This window comes from Zalophus californianus, chromosome 7 (assembly GCF_009762305.2).
Source record: "Zalophus californianus isolate mZalCal1 chromosome 7, mZalCal1.pri.v2, whole genome shotgun sequence".
Lineage (NCBI taxonomy): Eukaryota > Metazoa > Chordata > Mammalia > Carnivora > Otariidae > Zalophus > Zalophus californianus.
In genome coordinates, this window is record NC_045601.1 from 125,885,875 (window position 1) to 125,904,854 (window position 18,980).

The 18,980-nt window shown below is 37.7% G+C and overlaps 1 protein-coding gene across 1 annotated transcript in view; it reads right to left on the reverse strand.

Moving 5' to 3' along the window:
• Positions 1–18,980, reverse strand: part of F13A1 (coagulation factor XIII A chain) — a 165,879-nt gene that overhangs the window by 59,692 nt on the left and 87,207 nt on the right. The window contains exons 7-8 of the mRNA XM_027602389.2: positions 5,854–6,028; positions 2,695–2,833 (exon numbers count right to left, since the gene is read on the reverse strand). Coding sequence (XP_027458190.2) covers positions 2,695–2,833; positions 5,854–6,028 — 314 coding nt within the window. The remainder of the gene's footprint in view (positions 1–2,694; positions 2,834–5,853; positions 6,029–18,980) is intronic.

Genomic DNA, 18,980 nt, shown 5'->3' on the forward strand with positions numbered 1-18,980 from the left:
TGTCAAGGCCAGAGCTTGTGTGGCGGTGTGGCTGTGGTGACCATGTACTGATTGATGTATCCAGGGTAAGTCCCCACTGGCATTCCCAATCAGGGAGGGCCCTAGAGATTCTTTTGGTTTTACAGAACTTCTATAGTTTGTAGGGTCCACTAGTGTTTGCACTGGGGAGTGTGTGTGGAGGGGGAGACATAAACTTCTGCTTTTGTTTTAAAAATACCCCAAAGGTACAGAAATGGCACAGTCATCTTAGGACACGGGATACCCCTCTTTTTTTCTGACTGCTTCAATGTGCTTAGGTTGATGGCAACATATTGCCTCCAAGAAATTCCAGCTGTGTGACTAATAATGAAGGCAATAATGACAGCTAACATTCATTAGGCACCTGTTATGCTCTGCTCTGGGCTGAGTGAAATAGGAAATTCTGTCATCTCTACTTTAAGAGAAGGAAAGAGGCACAGAGAGGTGGTGCCTGGCCTAAGGTCACACAGCTGGTCAGTGGCAGAGCCAGGCTTTGGACTCAGACCTGACTGAGCCCTTTAATCTTTGTGTTCCATGGTCAGACATGTCCCAAATTGAGTTCACATCAGCCAGTTAGTGAGACAGCAGTCACCATATGTTGTAAACCCACCATGAGCCAAACAAGGGGAGGGAATAAGAGCCCAGGGCAATGGCCTAATGGTGGAGCATGGGTGAGTCCCCCAGACCAGGGAACATAGTCCCAGGGTGATGGGACATTTGTGGAAGGTAATGAGGGAGCGAAAGTTCACAGGGACCGGGAAAGGAATTCAGAATAGGAAGCCGAAAGATGAGAGCGCTACCAAGAGCAAGATCTATCAGCTTTACAATTTGCTATCAATTTTATTTAGGGCTTTGTGGGGTTATTTGTTAGGGTGCCCATGGGGGTTCATGGTGGAAGCATTTAGATCAAGGAATAGGGAGGAATAATTTCAAACTGCGGTTGGCTACCAAGGCATTAAGCATGTGTGTGTGTGCGTGTGTGTGCGTGCGTGCGTGTGTGTGTGTGTGTGTAACGAAAGGGGCACAGTACAGAATACCAAATAATTCTCATTTTGCTATTTTCTACTGTCACAGCAGGCTTTTGGGGCAGCTATTTTGGTCTGTTTTTGTTATTCCATATACATGCTGGGCTGCTATACTGTAATTCCAAGGGCTTAAATGATGCTTTAAATTGCTGTTCAGTTTACAGAGGTGAGGTTTTGTCCTGCCTGTACTTTCTTGCTTACCACTGCCCAGCTCATTCCCTTCAAATGAACTGCTCTGTTTTTTATTCATAGTACCACTCTGCTGCTAGTTTCCCGATTTCCTTCCTGCCACATCCTCCAATGAGCCTTTACCAGTACTGGCAAGTTAATACTGCTCCTACCACTGTGATCCATTCCTGTAACACGGGGGAGTTAAGGCACTTCTAACTTTTAATTTCTCTTCAAATGAGCTCGTAACTTCTTGCCATCCCCATGTGGATGCTTTTACAACTGACAGTCTTTTCACTTTATTACTTATAAAGAACAACCTTAGGTGACATGTTTTGGCTTGGATATTCCATCTAGTTCAGTGCCTGGCAATTTCCCCCATACAGACCTTCATAAATATCCCTTATGTTTGGGTTTTTTCCCCTCTTTTTAGAATATTGTTTTGGACTGAGTGGGTCCCACGGACATGGGAAATTTCTTTGGGATCTTAAACCCCCTGTAGCCAGCTTGTGGTGTAGCTGCTCAGGGCAATGAAAGAATGATGTGGTTGGTATTAGTGACAATTTCAACTTTACTCCCATTCCTATCTCCGTTTGAAAGACGAGGTCACAAATCACGGAGAACCACATCTTTACATTCAAAGAGCAATACCTAGGGCACCTGGGTGGCTCACTCAGTTGAACATCTGACTCTGGATTTTCGCTCAGGTCATGATCTCAGGGTTGTGAGATCGAGACCCAGGTGAGGCTCCACACTCAGCAGGGAGTCTGCTTAAGATTCTCTCTCTCTCTGCCCCTCCCCCAACTTGTGCACTCTCTTTCTCTCCCTCTCTCTCTAAAATAAATAAATAAATAAATCTTTAAAAAAAGAGAACAATCGACTAATGCAAAGGCAAAAAAAAATTGTGGTTAATGGTCAGATGCACTTGGGTTTTATTCTCAGCTTATCAGATGTGTGACTTTGAGCAAATTACTTTAACCTCTCTGGGCCTCAGTTTCCTCCTCTGTCAATGGAGATACTAATAAGCACCCATGTGATACAGCTGTTAAAAGAATAAAATACAATCACGTACATAACATAGTAAGTGCTTAATAAATGTTAGCTATATTATTCCTGGAATATTGACATAGAGAATACTCGGGTCCAATACCTCTGCCACTCACCATAATATTCTCATACTAAAGTAGAGAGGAACTAGTATGGGCTGTAGCCTAAAGGCATAGCTAAAACCATGACCCTTTTCAGTGGTTGCTGTCGTAATGCAATGACTGATTTTTATTACTAGAAACGCAAACTGCCTGTGCAGTAACAATTCTCATTCATTCGCTAAAAACAATCTCTACCAATCAGACATTTCTGCCTATGGTATTGAACAGTCCTTAAAATAGAAGGGAAAGAAACATTAGAGCCAGTCTGTCTTGTGGTTAATGTGTATTGTCACTCTAATTTGATATCAGCAAGTGCCCTTGTAAATCAAACTCACCACACTGAATCCTTGGTGAGTTTGGAGTTCACGTTCCCATCTTCTTCCAGGAAGATGTCCATTTGCAAATTGGCATTATTATCATGGGCTGAGAAGTAATTAGTAACGACTCTTGCTGGTATCCCAAGGCATCGCAAAACTGCAGGAAAGGACAGACCACAACTAAACCCATCACCAAAATTTAATAAATATATAGTGAACAATTCCTTATCATAAGAGACTTCCTTCTTTACCAAAAAGAAAAACCCTTTGCACGTGTTATCAAATGTTCCATACTGAAGAAAGGGGACTATTGTCAAGCTTCAGGACTATGGAGTGAACCTTGCTGTGTGATCATTCAGAATAAATGGAATAAAAGTACTAAAATCCCAATAATGGGGTTCTAATTGTTTAGGTGCTAATCATACAATCACTAAAGTAGTATTACTTTAGTCCATCCAATAAAACTATGTTCCTGAAAATAAATTTTTTTAAAAAACTCAGCTAGATTTTATTTATTTATTTGAGAGAGAGAGAGTGCACAAACTGGGGGAGGGGCAGAGAGAGAAAGAGAGGGAGAAGCAGATTCCCCTACTGAGTGGGGAGCCTGATGCGGGGCTTGATCCCAGGACGCTGAGATCATGACCTGAGCTGAAGTCAGAGGCTTACCTGACTGAGCCACTCAGGTGCCCCAGAGAAAGATAAATACCATATGATTTCACTTGTATGTGGAATTTAAGGAACAAAACAGATGAACATAGGGGAAGGGAAGGAAAAATAAAATAAGATGAAATCAGAGAGGGAGACAAACCATAAGAGACACTGAACTCTAGGAAACAAACAGGGTTGCTGGAGGGGAGGTGGGTGGGGGGAAGGGATAACTGGGCATTAAGGAGGGTGCTTGATGGAATGAGCACTGGGTGTTATATGCAACTGGTGAATTACTAAATTCTACCTCTGAAACTAATAAAAAAAAATTAACTGGGAAAAAAAAAACCCTCAGCTAATAGGAAGTTATAATAGAAGTCCTCAGTGGGGTTTGCTCTCCTGGCTGGAATTTGCTCTCATGACACTTGGTGGAGGGTGACACCACAGATTCATTTTAATTGCTAGATAATAAATTACCTGGATGCATCTTTTGCCATATGTACCTATTGATTAAACTCAATCCAAATGCCCTCCCTGGCTCCCAGGATGCCAGACATCAGGGCTCATTGAAAATAATTCAGCTGACAATTTTAAGATTAATGGCTTGGCTTGCCTTTTTTTTCTCAGAATAGTTTAGCATTTTTAACCAAAGGCTATGCACCTCCTTCAATAGAACAACCTTGGAAGTCCAACCTTGAGTCTGGTAGCATTCAAGTGTCCTCATTAACTGACTTAATCTTAATACCCCAAACAAAAATGAAAGCAGCCACCACCTGCTTCCTACTTCCATCTTCCTGTGTTGATTCACAGACCCTATTCAAGCCAAAGTTTTACCAGTAACATGATTGGCACTCTAGCTCTATTTCTGGCTTACCACTAACTCACAGAATGAGAATTGTTCCAGATTTTGCCTGACCTCGTAATTTTAAGACAGGTGAAGCCTGACATTGGGGAACCTATGCCTCCTTCCTTCCAACTTCCCTCTTGGGGTTTATTCTTACTGTGACTTCCTCACATGTGCTTCTCTCTTTTTCTTAGCTTACCACCAAAGCCTTTTTTCAGGGATAGATCTGATGACCCTTTAATACAAAAGGCATAAATGGATGGAAGGTGTTCACTATTTTATCTGGTTCTAAGCCTGAAGGAATTACAATGGGATAGTGAAATTCTAGACAGCAGGAAGACACAAGGCAGAGGATCCTTTCTGTTTTCCTGGAAGCATTTCCTAAGAGTAGCTGCTCCCATCAGTCACCCTCTACATAGTCTGGGCTTGGGAATAGTGAGGGAGGGGGGCTACCTCTAATTGTTAGCCCATCATGAAGTTCAGCTTCTATCTAGAACCTCAGAGACCAGCACACCTAGGAAACTGGTACACTGGCTTTTATTGCTCTCAGGAAATATATTCCCTTAGCCCTTGGGTATACTCAACTGGCTAAGAAAATAATCTTATTCAGTTTAATACCATAGAAAAACAAAAGCACAAGATGCATAATTTCTTCCCACTTGGATCACTGACTAATCTTGGATTGTTGCAACTTTGAGCTAAAACTGCGAGGCTTCATGATCATTTATAAAAAAAGGGCTCATCCTGGCTTCCAGCCTCTAGCCCCTCCTTGATTTTTCTGATTAAAAGAAAAATGCTAACTAGGTAAAACATTCTTTATTAATGAGCAAGCAGAAAGGACACTTCAACTTGAGCTTAATGTTTTCTCCAAGGCTGTAGAAATGGCAAGTGAATGAAAATCATTACTAATGATGAAGACATACCGAAATGAATGTATTTTTAAAAATATTCACTGAATTAACAATAATATTGTCTGGGCCTAGACAGGCAAATGGCATTTCAAAAAATGATGCCTGGAGTTGAAGAGAATAATTCTGTTCCCATATGTTTTCCTCTATAGATTAGATGTTGGGTAGATTAAAAACCAGAAGGGAAAGTGGGGAGTAAAGATTGTTCATTAAGTTCGGATATCTAATTGCTCAGGGGCATTGAGATTCCCATGTAAAAATGGAGATGAAACCACCCGTCACAATCTCTCCCACAGCTAGGGTTAAAATTAAGTGCATATATTTATTAAACCTCTCAGTGGTAAATAATAAGCTAATAAACATATTTATAACACTTTTCAATAACAAATAAGCAGTATATATCTATTATTATTTATCATTTTAAATTTTGTCAATTTAATCTTTTTAAAATGTGGGAGGTTACTGAAAAGAAAATAGCATATCCTTTCCCTCACATCATTTCTTGGCCCCTGGGACCCCCATTTCTCTGGGTGTTGAATGATGGATTATGTAGGAAATAGTCCATCATTCTTTCTATAAAGATTCTGCAGCCAAAGAGAAACTATGAGCATATTTGGCCCAGTACAATTTAATTATGCATTGACTACATCCCAGAATAGCCATCTATAAATTCTAGAGAGCTAACAGGGTTGCTAGGTCTCTTTGCCAGTTTATAGATAAAATGTATTGAAGTAAAATTCCTTTTTACATTAAAAAAATGTTACTCAATTGGCTACTTACATGTGTTAAAGACACCAGCAAAAACCCAGCATTGACCATACTGGACTGGATTCTTAGTACTCTGGTATTCCAACAGAATGTCAACACTTCCAGTCCAGGCTGATGGGGGGACACCATAGGCATAGATATTGTCCCAGGATCCAACAAGGACACCTTCATCATCTTTGGCATTAACCTAAATGAGACCATGAGTGGTAAGAAGGAAGAAAGAACATTTAGAAGAGTGCTCTCCATACTCTGACATCAAGCAAGCTAAGGCATCCAGTGCCTTCCAAATGTCCTGTATGATAAAAACAATTCTACTACTGTTTCATTCACTGTTGTGTTGTTAGGGAAAGTGATGCAATAACTAACTGTGCAAGAGAAAACCAAATAACCAAGACTGTTTCTCAAATAACATATTACTGTAATGAAGATGGTGTTGAATAGCAGCTACGAAGACTTGTAATGTCTTCTCTACATGCTTAGGAAAAGATATGCACAGGACACTTGGTCTGGTTGGAGTCATGAGGAAAAGAGGAAGAACACTTGCAAAAGAGGACAGCTCAAGTAGGGATCAAATAGGGATCTTGCCTTTGTGGAAGGAGAATTCAAAACTGACACATGACAGAAATGTATAGGTAGGGTGGGGGCCCAAAGTCTCATGGTCTAGTGAGTTTTGACTTTGATGATGAATTGCAGTCTCTGACAAACTGAAAAAGTAAATAGATGTCATAGGAACCATTAAGAGTTAATAAGAAACTAGATTTCTTATTATGGATACCTTACGATGTTTATTTTAAGCGAGTTGCATTAAAAAAGTATTTCTTTTATGATTGTTTTTTTATATATAAAATGACTTGGTATTTATTTTCCAAAATTCTCTTTAATTTCATTTTTCACCATATTTGTGCTTTATGATTGTTTAAGGTGATTAAGGTTTTGTAGTTTTTTTAAAAGACCTCCATTTGCAGGAAGGTCCTGGGTATTATAAGTATGGGGGAAATTTAAAAATGGCAATCTTGAAGATTTGGGAAAATCTTGCTACACATTCAGACCACAGAGTTCTGGTAGCCATAGACCTCAAGTGCAGGAACGAAGACCTCTTGTGTTTAGAAATTATAATGGCTAAGAAGTAACCATTTCAAGGCATCAGTTTTTTGAGGGAAGACACTATTGAATCTTACTTCTCTTGGTGTAACTTTCATCATGTTTAATTATACCTAGAAGACTACCTAGGTAAGGAGGAGTGGGAGCTTTTCCAAAAACTGAGGCCACTTCAACTATGTTTATGTGTTGACATGACAAGTGTCTAGAGCCTTGATCCTCAAGTTTGGTCTGTGGACCAGCAGCTGTGGCATCCTCAGGGAGCTTGTTAGGAATGCAGAATCCCAGTCCCTGCCACAGACCTACTGAATCAGAGTCTGCATTTTAACAAAATCCCGGGGTGATTTCTGTGAATTTTAATTTGAGAAGCATAGGTTTAGACTATGCCAAGAAGACATTAGCAAGCAATGTGAAACATATGATTGAAGCAGGTGTGTTTGGATTATGAAAACCATAGAAGATATATTAAAACATGGGGATTTTACATGTTCGCTGCCTTGCCAATTAATAGCTCAGTCTCAGCACTTGTCCAGACCCTTCTCTTAGGCTTACTGAGTTTAGTTGTAGAGGAGTCTAGTCTCCCCCACTGGGTCATGAATTCACTGAGACTAGAGATTTAAAAAAAAATCTACGTCTTTTTTACTTCTAGCAAGTAATGGCAAAGAGCAGGTGCTCAATAGTGGTTGAATAATCACTTGTATATTCAACAAGCATATAGTTATTGTTTATATGAATAGGAATAAGACCTTCTCCCTGGGGAGAGATGAACAAGAAACCAATCAAGTGGAATTAAAGTATACTAATGTTAAGACAGAAAGATGTACAGATAAGGTGGAGGCCCAAAGGAGGTGGTAGTAAGTTTCCTCAGGTTGGAGGGTGGTGGTGGTAGTGGGCTTTGAACAGGGGAAATTACGTTAAAGCTAGGTCTTGAGTGGTTGAGGGCCAGACAAGGCCATCTACATAATGGAAAAAGTTTGAATAAATGCTTGGTGTCATGAAACAATATGGCAGGTTCAGGGACCTGCTAGGAGCTCTGCATGGGTATCATGTAAGTAGACCATATTGGGTGAAATAGAAAATACCAAAAGGAAACACTTAAAACGTGCTTCTACTGTGAATGACAAACCCTCCACTGAAATATGAGATTTACTCTAGCACTGAGTGGCATTTCCCAAAGAGGGTCCTTCTGGAAAGTGTTCTCTAGATCAACATTCAATTTGATTTAGACATACTATTTCTCCCCCTTGATCTGTTTGTTCAGGTTAAAGTAAAGGTAACTACTCAGTTGATTTGTTTAATGTAGAAAAAGTAATTCTTTGGAGATTTCTGAAGGACCTTGTTCAGCTAATTGCAAACTCATGCCTTTGATGTAAACTTTGACTTTATCCTGTAACTATATGAAAATGACTAGAATGCAACAGGCTTTAGTCAACCATTTTGGCTCTATTCATGATTAATACTCCTCCTTGCAGTTGAACTGATTATTTAAAAATCTGTATCTGTTAAAATAGCACCCTGGTAGGCTATGATGTAGTTTGGTCTTTGTAGATAAGTAGATTCAGATTTAACTTACATCACCATTTCCTTATCCTTATCATTGAGAAATAGAATAGAGCCTATGAATCTCAGAGGTAAAAATTCCTAAACTGTGGTTCTAATGACTGACTTTCAAACAGATAGCCATTAACTAGAGGACTATTTATAGCATCTGGCTGAACCCAATCAGCTAAGGAGAAGAGAGAGAGAGAGAAAAAAAAAGCTCTCTTCTCTACAGACCTTTTAATTGTTAATGCTGAGTTGTTTCCCTGTTGCTAGATAAATCACAACTCTCATTTATTAGCATTTGGTCAGATTAGCTACTGTTTTCTAATTAGAATATTGATTTCTGAGGGGCTCAGACACGGAAAGAGGTAAGTCTTTAGTGACACATGTAAAGGGTTAAAGTAATATCTCCCTCCCTAGACAACAAGGTATGTTTGGGGACACTTTAAGGGCATGTTGGTTTTTTTTATGCCACAGTGGACTGTTTTAATACCCTGTCATGAACTCTGACCAGTGTCAGAATGAAATGTCTTGGACTTGCTTCACTCACCAGTGAGTGTCTAAGAGACAATATGGCCCAGGACTTTGGACAGGGAGTGTTATTCAACTACATTAAGGTTGCACTGAATTGTCTTCCCATAATACCTACAATGTGGGAAAAGTGAAAAACCAGGTCCCCCCAAAGACATTATGAGCAACCTCAGTGGCATAACATAATTCAGTAAACTTCAAAATCTGGTTCCAAGAAAAAAATGGGGATTATAGAGAGGCAGCATGCCTCAGCTCCTGACCCTCACCACCAGTCTCAGAAGCCCTACTGGCAAGTCCACAAAATCATAAGACTTCTCATTTGTATTTCAAAATCTGGAAAGAAACTAGTGGAATGAAAATGCTGATCTTTTCCTTGTTCTGACCAGAACAGTGGGAACAACTGCTGTGGAGAAATGGGTGAGAATGGGTCTGCATCTCTAAAGAGGTAGACATTCTGGAACTAGAGTGGGGAAGTGACATAAAGCCATAGAGTTACCCCCCCCCATGGAAAGGAGATAAACCTCCAATTAGGTGGGGTGGATTATCAGATAAGAAATTTAGCAGAACCTTAAAAGAAAGAGCAGAGCCCATGTATTCTAAAAGACATTGCCATCTCTCATCTCCCCCCACCCTCCAACATTTCTTAGCATACTTGAGAGTAGATGGAATGAGAAACATTGGCCTCAAACTGTAGTTCAGAGGAAAAATCAAACTAATCTTAATTGGGATGTGTCAAGATTTCACCTACACTATATTAGAACAAACAGGACACGTGGAGAAGAATTCTGCAAGTATGAACATGAATAAAAAGAAAAGAAGCAGTGAGGAGTGAGGGACAGAAAGAGAGAGAGGGAGAGAGGAAGAGAGAAAGGGGAAAGAGAGGGAGACAGAATATGAAAAAAATAATACTTAGAAGAAAATAAAATTAAGAAACATAAAGAATTTTCTCACAATCTTAGGAGATCACAGACTTAAAAGACTAAATTGAGGACCAAATCACATGATCATGGAACTAAAAATAAAGTAGAAGCTATAAGAAACAGAATAGATACTGGTAAAAAATAAAATTAATGACATGTACTAGGTGTGGCTAATTGAATTTAAATAATGATAAAAAAATTAATGACATAGAAGAAAAGCTTGAGATAAGGAAATACTATGAAAAATATAAAGAGATGAAATTATTTGGAGATGAGGTAACAGGGAAAAAAGGATGATAGAACATAAGGATAATTAGTATCCTTAAAATAGAGAATCCAACAATGTGGTATCTGATGGTTCAATTGGTTAAACATCCGACTCTTGATTTCAGGTCAGGTCATGATCTCAGGGTTGTGGGATTGAGCCCTGAGTTGGGCTCTGAGCTCAGCATGGAGTCTGCTTGAGATTCTCTCTCTCCCTCTTCCTCTGCTCCTCCCTGCTCATGCTCTAAATAAATAAATAAAATCTTAAAAAAATTGAGAACCTAACAAATGAGGCAGAAGATATATTTATGACATAAGAAAATTGTACCTGAGGAAAAATTGAATCTATACTTTGAAGGAATAATCTATGCTCCAACGTGATTTGATGCAGAATTCTCATTGCTTAGGAACTTCAATTCAATAAGCTATTTGAACTTAAGAATAAAGAAATAATTGTTCAGTCATACAGGCAGAAAATGCAAATTAGCAACAAGGGAGGAAATAAGGCTGCCTTTAGACTGCTCCGCAGCACTATTCAATGGCAAAACACAGTCAATCAATATTTGCACAGTCCTGGGAAAAAGAAAGGTTGACCCAAGAATCTTATATGCAGCTAAGAGGTTCTGCAAGTATAAAGGCAGCCAGCACTCATTTTCAAACATGAAGACTATCAGAGAATTTAGTACCCATTAAAACCAAACCACTTGAAAAGTGATATCAAGATAATTAAGGGCTGAATCAAACAAAGAATTCACAAACAAAGACATTGTGGTAAAAGATCCAGTGATGAGAAAAACCCATATAAGTTTAAAGACTTTTGGGAATTATAGTATCAGAATGAATATGAATTTTAAAACTTGATAATATGATAATAACAATCTTAAAAAAATTAGACATGAGGGAGGAAAGAAGAGAGGGAGAATGGAAGTGCTGATGTTTTAATGTGCCAGGCTCTCTTAGTAATTGATATCATCTAAAATTAAAACATAACCTAAAAATATATAATTAATCTATTCTTTTAATAGTTTTAATGGTTTTTAAATAATGTTAGAGGGATCTGTTAAGAAATAGTATTTCTTGTAGTGAAGAAACATTTATTTGATGTTTAACAATGTCTTCTGTTGCAATTCAGATTTTTATTTCTGTGAAAGCAAAATTTAATAAGACTAAATAAAACTTAAATAGAATTTGAGTACAATTAAACATAATACTTTTGAATTAAATAGCATGACAACATTTTGCATAAAGGCAAGCAAATAGACCAATGGAACACGATAGAGAACACAGAAATAGACTCCAGAAATATAGTTAACTAATTTTTGACAAAATCATAAAGATAATTTCATGATCAAAGGATAATATTTACAACAAATGGTGCTGGAACAATTGGATATTCATATGCAGAAATGAACTTTAATTCATACTTTATGCCATATAAAAATATCTCAAAATGGATCATATACCTAAATATAAAACCTAAAACTATAAAACTTCCAGAAGAAAACAGGAAAAAATTTTTATACCCTTTGGTTAGGCAAAGATCTTTTATATATAATACCAAAAAGCAAAGCAAAGAAAAGAAAAATGATTCATAAGGAAAATATCTACAAATTGGAATTCATCAAATTATGAACTTTTGCTCTTTAAAAGACATCATAGGAGAGTGCAAACGTAAGTCCAGAGTGAAGGAAAATGTTTATAAATCGTTTGTGATAGGGACTTGTATTCAGAATATGTAAAGAACACTAGAAACTCAGTAATAAGAAAATGAATAAAATTTAAAACCATGGGCAAAATATTTGAACAGATACCACATCAAAGAAGATACATGGCTGGCAAACAAATGCAACCAAAGATGCTCAACATCATTAGTCAGAGGGAAATGTAAATTAAAACCACAATGATATAACATTATACACCTATTAGAAAGTTAAAAAATAAAAAGACTGATCATATCAAGTGTTGGGGAAGATGTGAATATGTGGGACTCTCATACACTCCTGGTGGTGATGTAAAATGGTACAACCACTTCGGCAGTTAAAAATTCTGCCAAAATTCTTAAAAATTAAACATACACCTATCATCCCACTCCTAGGTATTTAAGAAAAATAAAAGCTTATGTCTATACAAAAGCTTTTGCATGAATAATCCTAGCTTTATTTGTAAGGGAAAAAAAAACTGGAAACAGCCTAAATGTCTATCAAAAAGTAAGTGGACCTGGGTATTTACCCCAAAGACACAGATGTAGTGAAAAAAAGGGCCATATGCACCCCAATGTTCATAGCAGCAATGTCCGCAAGAGCCAAACTGTGGAATGAGCTGAGATGCCCTTCAACAGATGAATGGATAAAGAAGATGTGGTCCATATATACAATGGAATATTACTCAGCCATCAGAAAGGATGAATACCCAACTTAGCATCAACATGGATGGGACTGGAGGAGATGATGCTAAGTGAAATAAGTCAAGCAGAGAAAGTCAATTATCATATGGTTTCACTTATTTGTGGAACATAAAGAATAGCATGAAGGACATTAGGAGAAGGAAGGGAAAATGAAGGGGGGGAAATCGGAGGGAGAGATGAACCATGAGAGACTATGGGCTCTGAGAAACAAACAAGGTTTTAGAGGGGAGGGGGGTGGTTAGCCCGGTGGTGGGTATTAAGGAGGGCCCGTACTGCATGGAGCACTGGGTGTTATACGAAAACAATGGATCGTGGATCACCACATCAAAAACTAATGATGTATTGTTTGGTGACTAATATAACATAAAAAAATTTAAAAAAAAGTAAGTGGATAAACAAATTGTGGTTCTGCTATATAACGGAACACTACTCAGCAATAAGAAGCAAGAAGGAATGGAACACTATTCAGCAATAAAAAGGAATACAAACAATAGCATGAATGAATCTCAAAATGAGATAAAGAAGACTGAAAAAAGCTAAACAAAAAAGAGTACATACTGCATGATTCCATTTATGTAAAATTCTAGAAAATATAAATCAATGTGTAATGACAGAAAGCAGGGCAATGATTGCCTGGGGATGGCAGAGAAAGCAGACTCGTCAAAAGGAGAAATTACAAAGGAAACTTCTGGGGAATGATAGATATGTTCATTATTTTCATTTTGGTGATGATTTCATGGGTGCATCAAACTTATCAAAATGTGTTCTTTCAATATATGCTGTTTTTTTGTTTGTTAATTATATCTTAGCAAAGCTGTAAAAGGTGTAATATTTTTAAATTAGCATCTATAGTACAATATCATTTATGATTTTAAAACATTTACCTACTTAAATATCTATGTATCTAGTTGAAATGATGTACATCAAATATTAATAATGGTTATTGTCTGGTGGTACAATTTGGGTTGATTTTCTTGAGGAAAGATTTTTTAAAGATTTTCATCTTTAAATTTTTCTCAATTGTCTAAGTTCTTTTTAGAGAATGTTATAATTTTTAAAAAGATTTTATTTATTTGAGAGATAAAGAGAGTGAGAGAGAGAGAGAGAGCATGAGCAGGGGAGGGGCAGAGGGAGAGGGAGAAGCAGACTCCCCTGCTGGGCAGGGAGCCTGATGCGATGTGGGGCTTGATCCCAGAACCCCAGGATCATGACCTGAGCCAAAGGCAGATTCTTAACTAACTGAGCCATCCAGGCCCTCCAAGCATTATAATTTTTTTAACCAAAAAATTAAAAAAAATCTTTCATAAAAAGAGACTGGAAGCAGATATGAAAGATGCTATTGTGTCTAATTCTTGAAGTAGAATATATATATATATATATATATATATATATATATATATTCTTATTGTTTTTTAAATGTTTAGAAATTTTCCATGTATGTACCTTAGAGGAGAGAATAGTTAAAATTTAATCTGTGCTCAGTGGGGTAGGGTATCTCTGAATTCCAGGCTTAGGCCCATGGGGAGTGATTACACTGGGTTTGTTCAAATATGGAGAAAGGCAAAGGGAATGCTCTTTGAGGCCAATGATTCAGAAATTGAGCCATCAGGGACTGGAGACTGTGGGAAATTCAGTCAGGAAATCGTGCTTTTGTGATGATAAGCCCTTTGAATGGGATGATTGCAGGAGGATGAGCCTGTGCTTGGTTCTGTGATGTTAGGGCCTGGTGCTGGGGTCATGCTGGGTAGACCTCCTCTCCAGGGTCAGAATAAGCCCCAGGTTCCTGTGCAACTCAAAGGATAGGGAGGGCTTTAAAGCATAACCAATACTGGACTTCTCTCTAATTTTGGTCTTGGGGAACTGGACAGATTTTCACCTGATATTGAAAAATAGGGAAAAGTGACATTTCTTGATTCTCCAATTTCCTGAAACATATATGTTTACATTTTATATAATTAGTTTGTTTCCCTGCTTCTTTTATTTTTTTTAAATCTTTATTTATTTATTTGAGAGAGAATGAGAGTGAGAGAGATCACAGAGGGAGAGGGAGGGGGAGATGGAGATGGGGAGGGAGAAACAGACTTGCCACTGAGCAGGAAGCCCGATGTGGGACTCAATCCCAGGACCCTGAGATCATGACCTGAGCCGAAGGCAGATGCTTAATTGACTGAGACACCCAGGTGCCCCAATTTCCTGCTTCTTTTTAAGTATGTAAAGGTATTTTTCTTATACTGTGTGCACATTGTATCCATGAAATAACTTCTCTTTGTTATATTATGTTAAATTTCATTGTTAAAAGTTATGTTCTCATAAAGGCTAGGATTTCTGTAACTCTTGTAGAATACAGTTTTATGCCTCATCCTGTTTATAATAGTTTCTTGAAGACTACTGGATATAAATTCTAGGTAACATGAACTAGCTTCAAAGATGGAGAGTTAAATTTGGGAAGGAAAATATTTATTGAGTAAAGTTCTTTCCAGGTTTTATGAACCACAAGCCCCCAGCTACAATCTGGTGGTGATCAATCTCAGCTGTAGGTGGAACTGGTGTAGTGGATGTCAAATTGCACCCATGACACTCTAGGGATTTGCAAAAGCAGCTCAGTGGTCACTGTGTTGGGGGGTGGAGGAGGAGATGATTGAGTGGTGGTATTGGTAGCTTCAGGCACCATCTCTTCAATGACAACAGCTCTGCTTTCTTTCTTTCTTTCTTTCTTTCTTTCTTTCTTTCTTTCTTTCTTTCTTTCTTTCTTTCTTTCTTTCTTTCTTCTCTTTCCTTCCTTATTTCTTTTGTATTTGGGTTCAAGTGATATTTGCTTGAAAAAAATGGTTCCAAAAGTAAAATTTGAAAATTCACTGATCTTGGAATGTAGAGATCTATTTCTTGTGTCTTCCGGTCATTTGTTAAGTGATGTGGCGGGTATGAAGGAGATGAACAAATGCATGAAAGAAAGAAATAGGGTAGAAAGAACTCTATTTCCTCCCTTGCCTGGATCCTCACCTTTGATCCTTTTGGGGCTTTTATAATACCTCTAACAGCTAGGATTTTGATCTAAAGAGTAAGAAAGCCATCTATTATTTCCTTGGCTTTTCATAGTGGTGGGCTTTACAAACTTTTTTTCTGCCTTGGTGCTTTTAGTAATGTCATTCTTCCTGGAATGCCCTTCCACACTCAAATCCTTTCTTTATATGGTGCATGCCTACTGATTCTTTGCAACTCAGCTGGTTTCATTCTGGAAATCTTTACCTATCACTTTGATTTGAATGTCTTCTCTCTGTGCTCACATAGTATTCTTTGCTTTGTAATGTAGTATCTCCTATATTGCCTCGTGTCATTGTTTGATTGTCTTTGCTCTCATTGTGAGGAAGGAAGATGCAATGCTGTTTGACTTTGTATCCTCTCTACCAGCACAGAGTGAACATTCAATAAATTCTGCTGAATGAATGAATATGGTATCAGTGGAAGATGGGTGTAGGTCACTTTTTAATATTTCTTAGATCAAGGCAAATGGGTTAATCAGGGCGTAATAGGCATTTTGTCGAAATTGAGAAGGTGTTTCTAAAATTTATACAGAAATGCAAAGGATCTAAAATAACCAAAGCAACACTGAAAGTGAAGAACAAAGTTGGAGGACTGCCTGATTTGAAGATTTACTATAACACTATAGTAATCTAGATAGTATAGTATAGTATAGTATAGTATAGCATAGTTTAGTTTATATAGTATATATAAGGACAGACAAATGACCAATGGTAGAACAGTGTCTAGAAATAGATCCACATTTATATAGTTATTTGATTTTCAACAGTTGTCAAAGCAATTCAACGGGGGAAAAGATAGTCTTTTCAACAAACGAAAGTCTTTGTGACAAATGGAAGTTTTCCCAACAGGCTTTTCAACAAATGGTACTAGAATAAATGGATAAACCAGGAAAAAATTAAACCTTGACCCCTACCTCACACCACACAGAATGATAACTCAAGATGGATCATAGACCTAAATGTAAAAGCTAAAATTATAAAGCTCCCCCCCAAAATATAGAAGAATTTCTTCACGACCTTGTGGAAATAATATTACTTCCTAGGAAGGATTCTTTTAAAAAAAGTTTAAAAACCGAATTTCATAAAATTATACAACTTTTGTTCCTTAAAATATACTATTAAGAAAATTTAATGGCAAATCATATTCTGCGGAAAATATCTCCTATACACATATGACAAAGGACATGTATTCAGAATATAGACAACACTACAACTTAATAATAAAAAGACAAACAATCCAATAAGAAATTGGACAAAGACTTGAAAAGATACCACACCAAAAAAGATATATAAATGGCCAATAAATGCCATTAATGTTTTTTAAAGTTTTTTTATTTATTTGACAGAGAGAGACATAGTGAGAGAGGGGATACAAGCAGGGGGAGTGGGAGAGAGGGAAACAGGTTTTTTGCAGAGCAAGGAGTCCGATGTGGGGCTCAATGTGGGGCTCGATCCCAGGACTCTGGGATCATGATCTGAGCCAAAGGCAGATGCCTAATGACTAAGCCACCCAGAGGCCCCTAAATGCCATTTATTTGGAAAGGGGCTCAATATCATTAGTCATCAGAAAAATAAAATAAATAAAATAAAAATTAAAACCCCCAAGAGATATCATTATACACCTGCTAGAATGGTTAAAATTAAGAAAGCTGAAATATGCATGTACTGAATGGAGCACTGGGTGTTATACACAAACAATGAATCATGGAACACTACATCAAAAACTAATGATGTAATGTATGGTCATTAACATAACAAAATAAAAAAAATGTTAAAAAAAAAAGCTGAAACACTGAGAAAAGGTGAAACTGTAGAAAAATTGGAACTTTCATGTATTTCTGCCAGGAATGTAAATGGTCCAATTATTTTGGAGAACTGGCAGATCCTTATAAAGTTAAACATACATAGACCCCATGCCCTAGACATGCCACCTTTAGCTACGTGCTCCAGAGATATGAAAACATATGTATAAAACTTATGTTTTGTAAGTTTTATTCATAATAGCCCCAAATTGGAAATACCTGAAATGGCATTCAATAGGTGAATGGATGTACAAATTATGATAGAGAATACAATGAAATGCCACTTGGCAATAAAAAGGAACATATTAAAGACACATACAACAACTGATTGAATAAAATAAGCCAGCTCCTGAGTTCTTGGCTCCTCTGGGACCAGAGATTGGGAGGCCATTTTCACTCTCATCCTCCAAAGCTGTATGAACCCATTTATGCGAAATTTAAGAATAGGCAAATCTAATCTGTTGCAAGAAATCAGAATAATGGTTGTCTATGGGGGTGTGGATTGACTAAAAGAAAGCACAAGGGAAATTTCTGGGCTGAAGATCATGTCTATATTTTGGTGATAGTGATTGCCTCAGTCAAAAGTCACTGAAATTTGCATTTAATATCCATGCATTTCACTGTATGTAAATTTTACTTCAAGAAAGAGACAACCCATGAATCAACCCTAACCTATATTGTGAGGCATACACTATTATGCAAATGGCCTTTGGTATATATACTCAACACAAACTCTGACAGGGGTGAGTAATTAGATTCATTTTTCATGGAAACCATTACAACTAGATTATTAACCTTGTTCCCTTAGTAACTGAGGATTCTTGTTTGGACAAAACATATTTTACTAATTGATAATCATGAGAGAAAGAACGAAACGTGGACCAAGAGAGAGAGACTGGGATTTTAAGCTCTTCGAGTGTCTGCTTTTTTCATTGCTATACCACTGCTGCATGGTATAGGGCTGGTATAGACAGGCCTCCAAAAATACCTGAATGAAAGGAATAGATGGATGAGAAAGACAAAAAAGTAGGGTAGGAAGAGGAAAGGAGAAGGCTGTCAGGGAGAAGGGAAGGGAATGAAAGGAAGGGAATCCAAAGTGCATAGCACTGTGTGGCATATCCTAAAGGCTTTGCTGCATTGTATCTGTCCATCCTGGGGTGGCTCTCCCAGGAGAGCAGAGCAGCCCCAACTGCACAGCTTGGGGCGGGGAGATGGGGGAAGTGCTGAAAAGCATCCCCGTGTTTCAGAAATAGCCTATGTGATTATAAAATAGATGCAGCATTGAAACCTCATTTCAGGAAAGCAATTCAGGGAGAGCAGACATTTAGATTGACTACGATTATCACATTCGAGAGATGGTTGGTAATAAACGTCTGTTTTTCTCCAGAAATATGGGGACAACAGACATAAGAAATGCAACCTTAATAATTGAGAAATCAAGCTGTTTGCCCACAAATGGAAACTTCATTACATTGCTGACTTTTACCATTAGAGAAAAAAATGTTGTCAGTTCATTGTCCTCTTCCCACCACCCCCA